This window comes from Archocentrus centrarchus, chromosome 22, assembly GCF_007364275.1.
Source record: "Archocentrus centrarchus isolate MPI-CPG fArcCen1 chromosome 22, fArcCen1, whole genome shotgun sequence".
Classification (NCBI taxonomy): Eukaryota; Metazoa; Chordata; class Actinopteri; order Cichliformes; family Cichlidae; genus Archocentrus; species Archocentrus centrarchus.
Window position 1 is genome coordinate 26,164,821 of NC_044367.1, and position 15,427 is coordinate 26,180,247.

General features: G+C 40.7%; 1 protein-coding gene across 1 annotated transcript; it reads left to right on the forward strand.

Annotated features, from left to right (window-relative positions):
* The first annotated feature begins 872 nt into the window (after window positions 1-872).
* Window positions 873-6,110, forward strand: LOC115772484 (alcohol dehydrogenase 1-like). The gene is made up of 9 exons (XM_030718763.1): window positions 873-972; window positions 1,968-2,069; window positions 2,236-2,377; window positions 2,662-2,749; window positions 2,872-3,091; window positions 5,143-5,403; window positions 5,561-5,693; window positions 5,811-5,949; window positions 6,039-6,110. The coding sequence occupies exons 1-9, from the start codon at window positions 955-957 to the stop codon at window positions 6,070-6,072; spliced, it is 1,137 nt and encodes a 378-aa protein (XP_030574623.1). The 5' UTR covers window positions 873-954; the 3' UTR covers window positions 6,073-6,110.
* The last annotated feature ends 9,317 nt before the right edge of the window (window positions 6,111-15,427 follow it).

Genomic DNA, 15,427 nt, shown 5'->3' on the forward strand with positions numbered 1-15,427 from the left:
TCCCTGTTTCCCTCAAGAATGGCTTCCTGACAGCCGTCCTTCCACAAGACCATTTCTGATGAGGTTTCAGTGAACGGCAGATGGATGAACTGAAGAGCCAGATGCATCTCTCAGGTCCTGTGTCAGGTTTCTGTAGGACTTTTTTCCTATTTCTTGAGGACATGACTTTCAGACACTGTTCATCTGCTGTAGATCTTTTTTTTTAAGCCTGCCACTTCTTCTTTTGTCCTCCACTTATGCGGTTTCCTCAAATGTTTTATGGACACACTGCACATCATGCTAAGATATGCCAGATTTTCAGCTAATAGCTGTTTGGGAACCACATTGTTGGTTTAAAAAAAAGTATTTTATGTCTGTCAAAGTGTGTTATATTTGGCATTTTTAAAAAATGGGAACAAATTCTGTATTTTTTTTGACAGGCTGCTAATTTAAATTGGCTCTTAGCCAAGTTGACTGTGTAGACAAAATACTGAGTTGTGTGCATTTTTTAATGCTTGAATGATTAAAACAAACAGACATTCCTCTGAAAATGGTCAGGTCCAAAGACTGGACTGAAAATGAGTGAAAAAGCAGCCAATGTCATAAGGCAAACTTTAAAAGCCTTTCTGAATGCCTGGAGAACTGTTGCTAAAGAGCACTTTTAAAAACTGCAAGAAAGTCCGGCTCCCAGGAAGCAAAATAAGAAGAAGCTCAAGACTTTCATATATAAACAACCATTTACATCCAACATTTACTGTTTACGCTACAAGGGATCCGCTCTCTTGGTGCAGTTAAGTCGAAACTTAAAGAAATAATGATTGCAAGGTCAAAGCCTTTGACCTTCTGACTGGTATTATGTAACCCTCGGGTGCAGTACTTTGGTTTCCCCTCCCCGCTCCCGTGTCGTGCAGCTGCAGTTCTCTCTCCCCCTCTTGTCTTCTCATTAACTTGTGGACGTTTATCTTGACAGCAAACATGGCTACAGCTGGAAAAGTAAGTGTAATTCAACATATAAGCTGTTTTAGCAGTATGTGCGTACATGATGTGTCTTCATTACGCTGTGTTTGCCCTTGTATTGTGCCTTTTTTTTCTTTACTGTGTAGCTTTTCATAGATGTGCAAGTGCAAGATATATGCCAGGCTGTTTTTTTTTTCCCTACTGCAATAAAACCTGTTGAAAGTTTAGCAGCTACTTAACTTTAAATCATGCAGTTGCTCTTTCCCTGTATCTCTGTCTGTTTGCCCCAGTTACATGTCTCATATCCTGTTTTGACTCTGCACACAGTTTGAAGATATGCAGCCACTTTCTGGCAGTTATTCCAGTGAAGGCAGTGTAGGAAAAGTTAATGCGTACTAGGCCCACAAAATCATATTTATTGCTGTGGATTAAAAAGGAGCATATCTACTAAAGGCAAACAAATCAGCAGAATTATTTAGTGATTTAATTGTGAAAAATACTGTAGTAATAAATCTTATGTTTGCCAGTTAATGAATGTGTGGACTTTGAACCGTTGTTAATGCTCCACTGATGTGTGTGTCCTTGTGCGTGTTGTCTGTCTTTCTCTTGTCTTTATGGCACTCATGTGGGTGAAGTGTGAAAGCCTTTCATTTGCTTGACAAACTTTTGAGCAAATGAGGCTTAACAGTTGACTTGACACTTAAATATTTCTGAGTGCAATTTCGCTTATAACAAAAGTACATTAAATTCCCTTACTTGCTTATGTAGCTGTGAACACAAAGAAGTGTTGTGGTTGTGAGTCTTTGTGAGCCTTTATGTCTCTCATGAAGAAATTAAAAAAAAACTCCTATCTCTTGCCAGGTCCCCGTAAATGCACTTTAGATTACAAAATGAAAACATGAATGCAAGTATTTGTAGCGTTGTGTCACATTCTAGGAAACTCAATTGGTGGAGTTCTAATAGTGGCAGCCATCAGTAATATTTGCCATACGTCACACTTGGGAACCTAAGTTTTTGTCACTGCCTTTCAGGTCATCAAGTGCAAGGCAGCAGTTGCCTGGGAGCCCAACAAGCCTGTAGTGATTGAGGAGATTGAGGTAGCCCCGCCCCAGGCCAATGAGGTTCGCATCAAGGTAAGAGATGTCCACCTTCAAGATTCACACATGCACGTGTATTTATTTTGTTAAAAAAAAAAATCTGCAAATGTACTTTTATTAAAGCATCATGGTCAGTGCAGCTTGGAAGAACCATTAACTGAAATGTTTGAGAAGTGTTTGCATTCTAATATCATTTGTGCAGATCGTGGCGACAGCGGTGTGCCACTCAGACCTGTACCACCTTTTTGAGGGTATGAATAAGGACGGCTTCCCAACTGTCCTCGGCCACGAGGCAGCCGGCATTGTTGAGAGTGTCGGGCCTGGAGTCACGGAATTTCAGCCAGGTCCGTTTGAAATCCCCAAGCGTGAGAAAAGAAGATCAACATCAGTCTCATGTGTTTATCACAGAGCCACAACACAACAGCAGTTGTGTTGTGCAGTCCAGGCCTCTCATCCAGTTTAACCAATTCCAGCTTAACCAATGCTACAGAATGTCATATTCACCTGTTAGTAAACTAAGCCGATGAACACCAACAGCAAAGGCGTCGCTGATCATTAATAACATCTGCAAAGCTTCTAAAAAAGAGAGATTTTTTTTCTTGCTTATTTTGGTTTTGTTATCTTTCAGGAGACAAGGTGATTCCTATCTTCCTCTCCCAGTGTCAAGAATGCCACTTATGTAAGAATCCAAAGACCAACCAGTGTGCAGTAGCATGGTGAGCACTCATTTCCTGACACTCATTTTGTCTTCAGTTTGGTTCATATACTGTTACACCCATTAGACTCATCTGTATAATTAAAAAAATCTGTTATTTACCATCAAGATGCTCTTGTTCAGGACCAGGATTCATCAGGAAACCATGTCTGCAGTGGAATCCAGGTTTACCTGTAAGGGGAAGAGGGTGCTGCAGTTTATGGGAACCAGCACCTTCTCTGAGTACACTGTGGTCCATCAGATGGCTGTGGCTAAGATCGACCCTGCTGCTCCTCTGGACAAAGTCTGTCTTGTTGGGTGTGGGATCTCCACTGGATATGGAGCAGCTGTTAATACTGCTAAGGTTTGTAGATTTGGTTGGTAATTGAAAATGGGATTGTTCTCTCTTTGAGGAGATTTTAAGAAGTTCATACACAGTTTAGCCTGTTTTTGGAGGTGAACCTTGCAGTTATCCTTTAATTTGGTCTGTGGAGGTCCTGTACTGGCACTTTAATCTAATATAGGAAGAGCAGAAGCAGCAGGTTTGATAGTTCTCTGGTCTGGAGGATTCATGTGTGTGTTAACACAATGCCACAATTTTCCCAGGATTGGGCATCGCCACAAGGTCAGACCGTGCAATGCGTACAGGTACTGCAAAAAAAAAAACAAGAGCTCCATCTCAGGTTCTACAGACCTCAGGTGGAGTGACAGATGGGTTAAAGGTTACATCAAAGATCGGCTCTGAGCTCCTTCTTGTTTGCAGTGGTGATGGACAGGTTGACAGATGAGGTGTATCTATGGACTATGATGTTTGGAGGTGACCTTGTGATGTGTAGTGAGAGTAGGGACCAGGTGGAAGAAAGCCTGCAGAGGTGGAGGTATGCTCTGGAGAGAAGATGAATGTTGCTGTTTGTTGTTCTGTATGCACAGGCAGATGCTATGCTGCAGGCCTACTGTAAGTCGGACATCTTGGAAAACTGTCTGCTGATATGAAAAGTAGAGCTGTAATTCGTCCACCATGAACTCCTCTGCATACCAAAGTATTATAGAAGCAAATGTCCCACAGCTAAAACTGGGTCGTGTATATTGGGTCATGCAGCAGGACAATGATCCCAAGCACGATAGCAAATCTACAAAACTGAAAAAGAAAAGAATCAAGATGTTGCAGTGACCCAGTCAAAGTCCAGACCTCCACCAGACTGAAATACAGTGACGGGACCGCAAGAGAGCTGTAGATGAACGAATGCCTGCAAACCTCGATAAACTGAAGCAACACTGTAAAGAAGAGTGGGCCCAAATTCCTCCTCATCAATGTGAGAGACTGATAAAGTTATTGCTGCAAAGGCGGTTCTACACGCTGCTGAATCATGGTTGGACTACACAGAGTCCTGTGAAAACTTTTTCCCATGACTGTTAGTTCTTTGGAAGCCACACAGTGTGACACGGCTCTAATATACTTGCAAAGGACATCAGGTATGATGCATGTAAACTTTACAATGATAATACCTACTGAAAAAAGGACAAGGTGCACAGCTGGTATTCCTCCACAGTTTATATCCACGTTATGTCACTTCATGTTTGCAGCAGTTATAAAAGCTGGAGGCCACAATGTACAAACTTCTGCTTTCTGCTACGACTCAACTACATTTTCTTCTTTCTTTCTTTCTTTTTTTTTTTTGCACGTAGCACCTCACTCTGTCTTGGGTTTGATTTGTTTTTCACTCGTGCTGGTGCAGCTTCTTTTCATGCTGCATTCTTATTGGTTGTTTAGAAGACATGGGCCATAGCTACAGTCACGCTGAGAGATAGTTGTGTTAAATTTATGTTTTCAGAATTTTGAACCTCTCTCGCTGTGTGATGTAGGAGTGTCATTTTGGTGCCACATAGGATAGTATTTTTCACACCAGAGACGGCCTAAAATCCTAAAGTTTCCCAGCTGTTCACCTTATGGGTCAACATGGGTTGGGGTGGCTGTGGCTCAGGAGGTGTAGCAGCTCATCTACTAATCGAAAGGTTGGTGGTTTGATGCCTGGCTCCTCCAGTCTGTGTGCCAAAGTATCCTTGGGCAAGATACTGATGTGTTCAGAGTGTCCGAATGTTTGATAGAAAGCACTTAAATGTAGAAAGTATGTGTGAGAATGAGACGTGTTGTATAAAGCACTTTGAGTGCTCCTGTGGCCCATTTACCAAAACAAAGTATAAACACTCTGTGTTGGAGGACAGACCTGGTCTCCTGAAATGGTATTCCACAGCAGGAATAGCCAACAGAATAAATTTGGCAAATTTTGTGACATAAAACTAAAATCTTTTCAACAGAAACGTTCACTCACTGTGAGACACTGAATATTTCCACCCATTGTGTTTGTATGTACAACTGTGGCCAGCACAAAGCGATTAAAGTCTCCTTTCCTGTAGGTTGAGCCGGGCTCCACGTGTGCTGTGTTTGGACTGGGAGCTGTGGGTTTGGCTGCAGTCATGGGCTGCAAGGCTGCAGGAGCCAAAAGGATTATTGCCGTTGACATCAACCCAGAGAAAGCAGAGAAGGCCAAGGTGTTTGGAGCCACTGACTTTGTGAACCCCAAGGATCACGATAAACCCATCAGTGAAGTGCTGACTGAGATGACCAACGGAGGAGTGGACTACTCTGTGGAATGTGTCGGGAATGTGCAAGTCATGGTATTCTAGTGTGATCTGAGAATAGAAGAACATGCTTATCCCTAAGTTTTAGTCAACCAAGCATGCATGTTTTTTCTAGCAGCAGGTATTGAAGAAACTCCTTGATAGTGTATTCCTGTGGATACAGATCCACTGACTGTGCTCTTTCTCCATCTAGCGCAGTGCTTTGGAGTCTTCTGCACAAGGTTGGGGTGTCAGCGTGATTGTTGGATGGACCACCTTGCATGACATAGCTATCCAACCCGTTCACCTGATCTCTGGACGTACGTGGAAGGGCTCCCTGTTTGGAGGTGAGACAAGTATAACCATAATCACTGGCCAATGAATCACTAATGGCTTATGTTTGCTACACTTTTACCTTCTTTACAACTTCTGGATATGATTCCTATTTTTATTTTGTGATTCAGGATTTAAGAGTAAGGATGGTGTCCCCAAGATGGTTAAAGCCTACCTGGACAAGAAGTTGAAACTGGATGAGTTCATCACTCATAATATGACTTTGGATCAAGCCAATGATGCCATTGAACTGATGAAGAACTGCAAATGGTAGATTTACCTTTTATGACTCATCAGCAACACAGAAAAGTTATTAATATGAAAAAAGTCTCAATTCTTTTCTCTCTTTCTTTCCACAGCATCCGGGCGGTCATGAGTGTTTCTCCACAATAACATTTACTCCAGCAGTGTGTCACTGCAATCAGTTAAAATTAAAAAAAAAATCAGTGAATCACTCAGTGGAGGTTCATATGAATTCATATAAGCAAAATTAAAAATGTCATTGTGTTTATGGATTAATAAAATGTTATAAAACAGACGGGTCTCGTTTGTTTTCTCATTTTATTGTTTTTTATGTCCACAGTATTGTCTGCCATGCCACTAAATGCCTTTCATTAAAGTCTGTATGAAGGGTTTGTAGCTCAGATTTACACAGAGCAGCCTGATAATATAAATGTTTGCTTTGCTTGGCGGGCTGTGTTGTAATTATTCTGCTAGGATAGAAGCCACGGTTTGCCCCTCAGCAGTCCTTCTGTCACTTTCTTGTAGAATTTGTGATAAGCGAGAGGATATTGCAACGATTTCTGTCAATTCAAGTGGCAAAGCCAGCCCACACGTGCCTACCTCTATGGCTTGGCTGATACAACCACTACACGGTAAATGTTGATGCCAAGCAGCAATGCCACCTTAAATTAATGAATGAATCACTGCGTCTGCTAAATACCAGAAGGTGTTTTCTGGTGTTTGCATGGATCTGAGTGGCACAGATCCATGTTTTAGGATTTTTTTTCCTCCCTTGCTGCTCTTCATCACTTTTCTGCCTTCCTGTTAGCAACCCTGACGAGCCACTCCCACTTGCCTTGGAGTTTTCCTGCCACCTGAAAACCCCTGGCCTACCCTCCCCCTACTGACTTCACATCTATTATCTCTCTAGTACATGTACACCAATTAGCCACAACATTACAAGATAAAGCACACGATGCAATGAAAACCTTTGGCTCTGGCTTTCATGTGGATGCTGCTGTGTCACATTCACAGGATGGCGACATGCACCAACCAGCTCAGCACTGCTGCAGATGAGGCAGACACCCAGGCAGCACTCCAACAGCAGAAGCCTCCACTGCTTAGGAAAGGCTCAAGAAACATGATAAACAGTCCAGAGCTTTGATCCAGCCTCCAAACTATCCAAATCCCAATCTGATCAAACATCCACTCAATACGCTGGAACAGCACACATCCACATAATCCACACACATAGGAAATCAAAGGGTCCACTGTTTAAGTCATAGGTCATAGATATTCTGGCAATAAAGCAGATGTGCGCAACAGTAGGGAGTGAGTTTCAATGATTCGGCTGATCAGTGGGAACAGTGCGAGTCATTTGCTGTACTTTTTTAGCTATGATGTTTTTTAGCTGCTTCGCTGGACTTCTCTGTGTTTCTGCTGCTTGTATGTCTGTTTCTATCAGTGCCTCAGCCAAGTAAAAGTCTGTGGTAATTTTTAACATAGACTGTCCAGTCTGAAGTTAACAACAGCAGCTTCTGAAGTCTCCACCACGCCCTTCTCATTAGGAATGACTTCCCTTCTGATTGTTTGCTTTCATTTTATTTCAGTTAGTCTGGAAACATCACCAAAAAAAAATGCAAACTTTTCTTGCATATTTTCAAACATTTCAGAAGCAAGTGAGTCAACCCATCCAGATCTAAATGCATACACAGTGTAGTCATACTGTATGTCTCAGAAAAGGTGCAGTCTTTCTGTATCCCTGTCAGATGACAAACTCTGGCAGTTATTGCCTTAAAGTAAACATAAACTGAACAGCAGCAGGTTTATGGCCCAACAGTCTGTACAGATGAGGTGGATGAGGTTTCTAAATATGCTATTGATGCAAAAACAATTTACAGGTTCAGGAACGCTGGAGGCATGCATTCTATTCACAATTAGAACTTTATTAAAATACAAGTACAGGTGCTGGTCATAAAATTAGAATATCATGAAAAAGTTGATTTATTTCAGTAATTCCAATTTAAAAGTGAAACTTGTATATTATGTTCATTCATTACACACAGACTGATATATTTCAAATGTTTATTTCTTTTAATTTTGATGATTTTAACTGACAGCTAATTAAAACCCCAAATTCAGCATCTCAGAAAAATTAGAATATTACTCCAGACCAACACAAAAAAGGATTTTTAGAAATGTTGGCCAACTGAAAAGTATGAACATGAAAAGTATGAGCATGTACAGCACTCAGTACTTAGTTGGAGCTCCTTTTGCCTGGATTACTGCAGCAATGCGGCGTGGCGTGGAGTCCATCAGTCTGTGGCACTGCTCAGGTGTTATGAGAGCCCAGGTTGCTCTGATAGTGGCCTTCAGCTCTTCTGAATTGTTGGGTTTGGTGTATCACATCTTCCTCTTCACAATAGCCCAAAGATTTTCTATGGGGTTAAAGGTCAGGCCAGTTTGCTGGCCAATTAAGAACAGGGATACCATGGTCCTTAAAGCAGGTACTGGTAGCTTTGGCACTGTGTGCAGGTGCCAAGTCCTGTAGGAAAATGAAATCTGCATCTCCATAAAGTTGGTCAGCAGCAGGAAGCATGAAGTGCTCTAAAACTTCCTGGTAGATGGCTGCGTTGACCTTTGACCTCAGAAAACACAGTGGACCAACACCAGCAGATGACATGGCACCCCAAACCATCACCGACTGTGGAAACTTTACACTGGACCTCAGCCAACATGGATTCTGTGCCTCTCCTCTCTTCCTCCAGACTCTGGGACCTTGAAAGCTGAAACCCACGTCTGCATACGTCTGTGCTGGTGGTTCTTGAAGCACTGACTCCAGCTGCAGTCCACTCTTTGTTAATCTCCCCACATTTTTGAATGGGTTTTGTTCCACAATCCTCTCCAGGGTGCAGTTATCCCTGTTGCTTGTGCACTTTTTTCTAACACATCTTTTCCTTCCCTTCACCTCTCTATTAATGTGCTTGGACACAGAGCTCTGTGAACAGCCAGCCTCTTTAGCAATGACCTTTGTGTCTTGCCCTCCTTGTGCGAGGTGTCAAAGGTCATCTTTTGGACAGCTGTCAAGTCAGCAGTCTTCCCCATGATTGTGTAGCCTACAGAACTAGACTGAGAGACCATTTAAAGGCCTTTGCAGGTGTTTGGAGTTAATTAGCTGATTAGAGTGCGGCACCAGGTGTCTTCAATATTGAACCTTTTCACAATATTCTAATTTTCTGAGATACTGAATTTGGGCTTTTCATTAGTTGTCAGTTATAATCATCAAAATTAAAAGAAACAAACATTTGAAATATATCAGTTTGTGTGTAATGAATGAATATAATATACAAGTTTAACTTTTTGAATGGAATTACTGAAATAAATCAACTTTTTCATGATATTCTAATTTTAGGACCAGCACCCATAGTGTTGTCAATCTAAAAAGAGGGAAATAAATTAAAAAAAAATCTGATGTTACAGGAGCTAGAGAGCTTATAAAATGTATAACATAGCCTGCCAGGAATTAAAATATGCAGCAGACACTCAAACCATTAAACAAGCTGTAACTTAAACTGCAAGAAACCTCTTTAAACCTGTCACAGGGCAAAGATCAAGTTTCAAGCAAATAAAGCAACTGGCAGTGCACACCAGATAAAACAAGCTGAACTGGCTCTGCATTCAAAACTGGGTCTTATTCTGAAGCTTAGATTGTTGCAGTGGGTCGTGTCTCATATTAAACCTCCTCAAAAACCTGCATCTTAAGGAAGGAGCTAAAAAAGTGAGGCACATCTGTGTTGTTGAAAACTGGACCACAGCTTCCATAATCCTTCCTTAAAGGCCTGGTGAATGTGAGGCCCCTGACACACAGAGACCGGCCCAATTCCAGTTTACCCCCTACAGCCTCTCACTGTGCACTTTCACTCAGTTTGCACATTGGCACAAGGGTCCACCACACAAGGTGCTATTCCAAACCAAATAATGTCGAATCTTTAGATTTGTTGTTGTTGATATAATTACTAATAATAAATTTAAAAAAAAACAATTAATGCATTTAAAGCATTTAAGCACCTTGAGGCGACTGATGTTATGATTTGGTGCTATATGAATAAAATTAAATTGAATTGAATCTGACAGGAGCTTTAATTGCCAAAAATGTTACAGTTGGAAAAAGGTGATGTCATATAAAGAAACATGAACTGACTAGAAGTAAATTATTACTTCTTAAATGAACTGCGTATTATTGCCGATTATTACCATTATGGTAATGACTGAAACTACAGCAAGTACATTGTTATTGTTTAGAAAGTTTCACAGTGATATGACTGTTAAATTATTATGTTTTCCCATTTCCTACCATATGGAACAATGCTGAAGACCTTAAAACTATGAAATAATGTGCATTTATTTATGTATTACTAATCATGCAGATAGGAGAAACTGTTTTAAATCCAAAGGAGCCGCTGTTTGCCTGGACCACAGTTTTGCACACTCTTGTTATAGCTTAACATTCATATGTGTGCTGGTTTTTGATTAACAGGAGTGTCCTGCCAAAAGTTAATTTTTCCCCTATGTAATGAGTTAAAATTTCAAACAAGCTGCATCATTCTGAGGTAACTTTGGTGTATGAGGACAAAAACCTGTTTAAATTACTGCAGTGAACCATATTAAGCCAAGTCCTATTAAGCTGTCAGAGACAGGTGAACAATTATGCCTGTAATAAATTATATGAGTTAAAGCAGAGCATACTTATTGTTTCCACAGAATATTCATATTTTTTGTCAAAGAAATGTTTGAAAAGGCTCATTTTATCCACCTTTATCATGAGGACTCTTTCAAATAGGATCCAAACACACTCACTTGCCACTTTATTAGGTACTTAGGCTGCTATCATACCAGGTTGGACCCATTTTGCCTCCAGAGTTGTCTTAATCCTGAGACATTTTGTCTGAGAGAACTGCCGCTCACTGGACATTTTCTCTTTTTCAGACCATCCTCTGTAGAGATGGCTGTGTGGGAAAATCCCAGCAGATCAGCAGTTTCTGAAATTCTCAGACCGTCTGACACCGACAGCCACGCCGTGATAAAAAGCTTAAAATTGTTGGATGGCTCCAGTTTTCATGATGTGCTCCTGCATTAGTTCTGAGACCAAAACTTCTTAAGTGAAATGACTAAAATACATTCTGACCCCTGAATTTTGACCAAAGTGTCCCACGTGGGGGGCAGCACGGTGGCATGGTGGTTAGCACTGCAAGAAGGTCCTAGGTTCGAATCCACCTTTGCCGGGGCCTTTCTGTGTGGAGTTTGCATGTTTTCCCCGTGTCTGCGTGGGTTTCCTCCCACAGTCCAAAGACCTGCAGTTACTGGGGTTAGGTTAATCGGTGATTCTAAATTGCCCATAGGTGTGAATGATTGTGTGTCTCTCTGTGTTGGCCCTGCGACAGGCTGGCGACCTGTACAGGGTGACCCCACCGCTCGCCCTAGGACAGCTGGGATAGGCTCCAGCATGTGATTTTTAACTTGTTACATAATGAAAAAATGTGAAATATTATCCCATGAAGCATCCACAAACAGCTTTTGAGGCACAAACTTACATTTTGATTAAAACTCATCTAAACAATGAACAGAAGAGTAATGGTAGCCAATCCATATGAAATAGCACATGTTAACTATTCTTAGCAGCATTTTAGCAGAGACATCTGAAACCACCAAATCTAACCAAAATAAAATTAAAGGTAACAAGAGGTCATCAAGGTTTGTTAAATTCATCCCTGAGCACCTTTGCTGGCTACTGATTTTTTACCAGTAATGCCACGCCATAATATTAGACCTAAAAACATCATCAATAATGTGAATAACCATATTAATTTTGCTCTTTCCATGTGCGCTATTAAGACATGAGCAGTTTGGAATCAACAGACCCGGATGAGTAATATTCTTGGCCTCTAGAGGGCAGCCAAATATCAACCAGCCTGTGAGCTGAAACCTGATCACCTGAGAGACTCGTTACATTTTTGTTTACAAAAGAACTCTGTATCCAGTATTGCTTCAATATTTTTAACACTTGATTGATGTTGCTACGTTTAATATTGCTCATAGTATTTATCAGATAACCGTGAAAAACGCAGCCACCATTTTTAATCCCCTCACTCACCCTGACCCCACAGGTGGAGGTGGCCTTGTGCAGTGCTCGGCATGGAGGTGCTCGGCCTTGCAGTGATGGTGGGCTTTAAAGCAGCTGGATCAGCCAGAATTATGGGAAATTATCTGAACCTGACAAGAGTTTGGAGCCACACATGTGCAGGAGCCAATATAAGAGGTCCTGATAGAGATGACAGATGGAGGTGTGGGAAATGTAGCAGTCATGGATCAAAAATATGGCTCAACAAAGTTTGACTGATAGCTGTAATTGTATAATTATGACAGAGCAGTAACCAACAGAGTACTCAGGATCAGGGCATTGTCTCCTAATAGTAGAGGGCAGCACTGCAGGCTGACCATAAAGGATGGGCAACATTAGGTAATTTTCATGGCTTTCTTCCAATAAACTGTTAGCATTAAATTCACATTTACATTCATAGAACAACAATCTTGTTTGTGTATTGAAGCATCTGTCTTTTTTTAAAGTGACTGTCGGGCTACTGAATTACAGGCCCACTGGGGCACAAACAGTAGGCTTCACCTGCTAAAAGTCTTTAAAAAATACAGATGACTACAAAGAGGCACAAAACAATCCCAAAGTGATGCTAAATGAATACTTGAAGGGTTTAACCCACTACAAGAAGAAACAGGACAGCTCGACAGAGGTGCACCATCACTGTAAAGAGACATAAAACAGCTACAGACACACAAACTCTTCACATAAGCTGATCTGTCCATGTGCAGTAAAGGCTGTTGATCTTGTCTCACAGAAATCTGGGCAATGTAATTTTTATTTCTGCACATTTAGTGAACACAAATGGCTTTCAAGCTCACTTAATAAAACCAAGTTTAACTGTAAGTAATAACAGTGCTTGTGGTCTTTATGTGGGGTATAAGAGTGTTGACAGTGTTCACACACTGGTAGAGGAGGCTGGGAATAAGAAGCTGAAAGTAGATGAATTTGTGACTCACTCTCCACCTCTCAGAAGATAAATGACGGTTTTGATCTTAAGGACAACAGGAAATGGTGAGCCTTGATTTCAAATACATTCTGAAGTTATGAAGTGAAGATAAATAGTAGAGATGGGACTTTTGCAATAACTTGCAACAAACGAGTCCTTCATTACAATGCAAGAACCGAGCGCTCTCCTTCAGGTCCTGGGGTGGAGGAGCACACGGAGATAAGGCCTACCTCCCTGTTTACGCTGCACGGTTAATAAACAATCTTACAATTTCTTGTTCAAGTCTTTTTTTATTTGAGCAGTTCACAGTCAAGACAGCGCTTTGATCGGCACCCCCCCCCCCCCCCTCCCCCGAAGGAACACATACAAACGCACACACAGAGAGAGCATTGTGAGAGAAAAACAGAGGAATCAAACCCAGATTATTCAGAAGGATTCTTTGATCTAGTCTGAATGAATAATAAGGTGGTGCATGACTCTTTTTTTTTAGGAACACCGTGGACATGGAGGCCTGTTAAAGTTGCAGAAAAGTGTGTTGAAAACTCTGCATATTTAACTTGAGACTGTTAAAATGATTGCACAACATACCTTTCCTCCCTGTAGGATCGGAGCCAACATGTGGTTTGAATCTTCTGTGTAGATCTCATCAGTGGATGAAGGATCAAAAATGTGCCATTCCCAAAATGTTGACTGAAACTGCGTTGGGAGATTTATTATGCATGTGGAAGTGTTCTGGGAATCGAAACCAAACAATACTTGCAGCATTTGAATATTTCAAGCATAATTTCATAAAGAGATCAGATTTATACGGTCTGATTTGCCTCTGCAAATCAAAACCTGGTTTGACTTAATTGTACCGGCAAACACTCTGCTTATGCGTGCTTTAAAAAAACGCACATAAAGAAAAGCGACTGTATGAGAGCTGACCAAAAGACAATGAGCCCCTCTTAAATAACAGAATGGGTGCCCCCCAGGGTTCAGTCGTTGGCCCACTGCTTTTGTATCTGCTTATAAATGACTTTCCTACAGGTTGCTGAGAGGCCAGATACGCACCAGATATGTGAAAGACCTATTTGAAGGTGTGTGTGTGTGTGTGTGTGTGTGTGTGTGTGTGTGTGTGTATAAACCAAAAGAATTTCAAGAACTTAAGAATAATCTAAGATCCCCAAGTTTAAAATTAAGCCTCTAAGGAAGTTTAACTACTAACAAATTAATGAAGGCCCTTTCTAGAATCACTAGAAAAATTTAAGTTCTTATTGATATGGTATTTATTAAGAAATTAAGTCTGTTTTGTCTGATCATAGCATGACTTTTACAGTTTACCAAATGTTCACAAAATTAAAAAAAAAAAAACCATAACTGAAGCCAAATTGTTTACATAACACGAAAGTTTACGAAAATCTTCATCTGGTATATAAACATTTTTTTTAAATCATTGCAGGTTTGAAAATGGTCAAACACCAATCTTTAGAGCAGGAAATCATAATATGCAACTAATGCCCTATTTCTATTTCTCCTGTATTATCAATGGGACTTCAGAAAGGTTTTATAATTTTCTGCAAAAAAAGTAAAATTATTATTTATCTGTAAAGCTACGACATTCCTTTGATAGGGGTTAGGATTAGGTTCATAATATCATGGGAGACCATGATATTCTCCTGCGTTGGCCATCTACATTATTTTATTTTTAAACTCGTTGGTTGGTTTGAGTCATAAGTTCAAACTGGGGATGAGTGTATGAAAGGTGATCAAGAGGTGTAATAGGAGAATTATACTTCTATGTTGAGTCTATATTATAGCCACTTTTCAAGCCATTAAAAATGACCTTCCTGCCAAACTGTGCCAACTCTGTGATCATCTTCTTTTGAAATTGAGTTTTTCTGTGTGCTTCTACATTTGCACTCAGGCAGGTTAGTTATTTATGTATTCTGTGATTTTTTTCCCCCTCTTATCTTTCATATTGTATGACAGTATGGGCTCAAGCATCACCATCTGTATACAGTCAGACACCTCACATCCTCACGCAATCAGACTGAAAATGATGGCTAAAAAGCCTGTCTGATGGCATCACCGTCACATCCTTCCTTAATTTAGTCGTCAACTGTATCAACTCTCCAGCTTAGAGCTTTATTCCACATATGTCCAAAGGTATTTGGATTATAATCTCTCTATCAACGCCTGTGAACTCTGAAACTCATTAGTAGCTATAAATCCTACCTGGATGCTAATCTGACACAACAGTTAACACAATGGATCTTATCTGAAAGAATCTATTCATTTTCTAGTTTCTGACAATTTTACTAACAAAGTGAGCATTGCACTTGAGTAAATTATACCCAAATTACAGACAGTCCTGCTGACTTTCCTTTGGCTCGGGCTAAAAAACCCGTTTCTGCTGCAGGAAAAAAATCGGTTTTAGACTCTAC

Bases quoted from the DNA above. Each gene is read 5' to 3' on its own strand.
- LOC115772484 (XM_030718763.1), top strand. The intron at 2,070-2,235 runs GTAAGAGATGTC...TCATTTGTGCAG, and splicing joins CCAATGAGGTTCGCATCAAG to ATCGTGGCGACAGCGGTGTG. The intron at 3,092-5,142 runs GTTTGTAGATTT...CCTTTCCTGTAG, and splicing joins CAGCTGTTAATACTGCTAAG to GTTGAGCCGGGCTCCACGTG.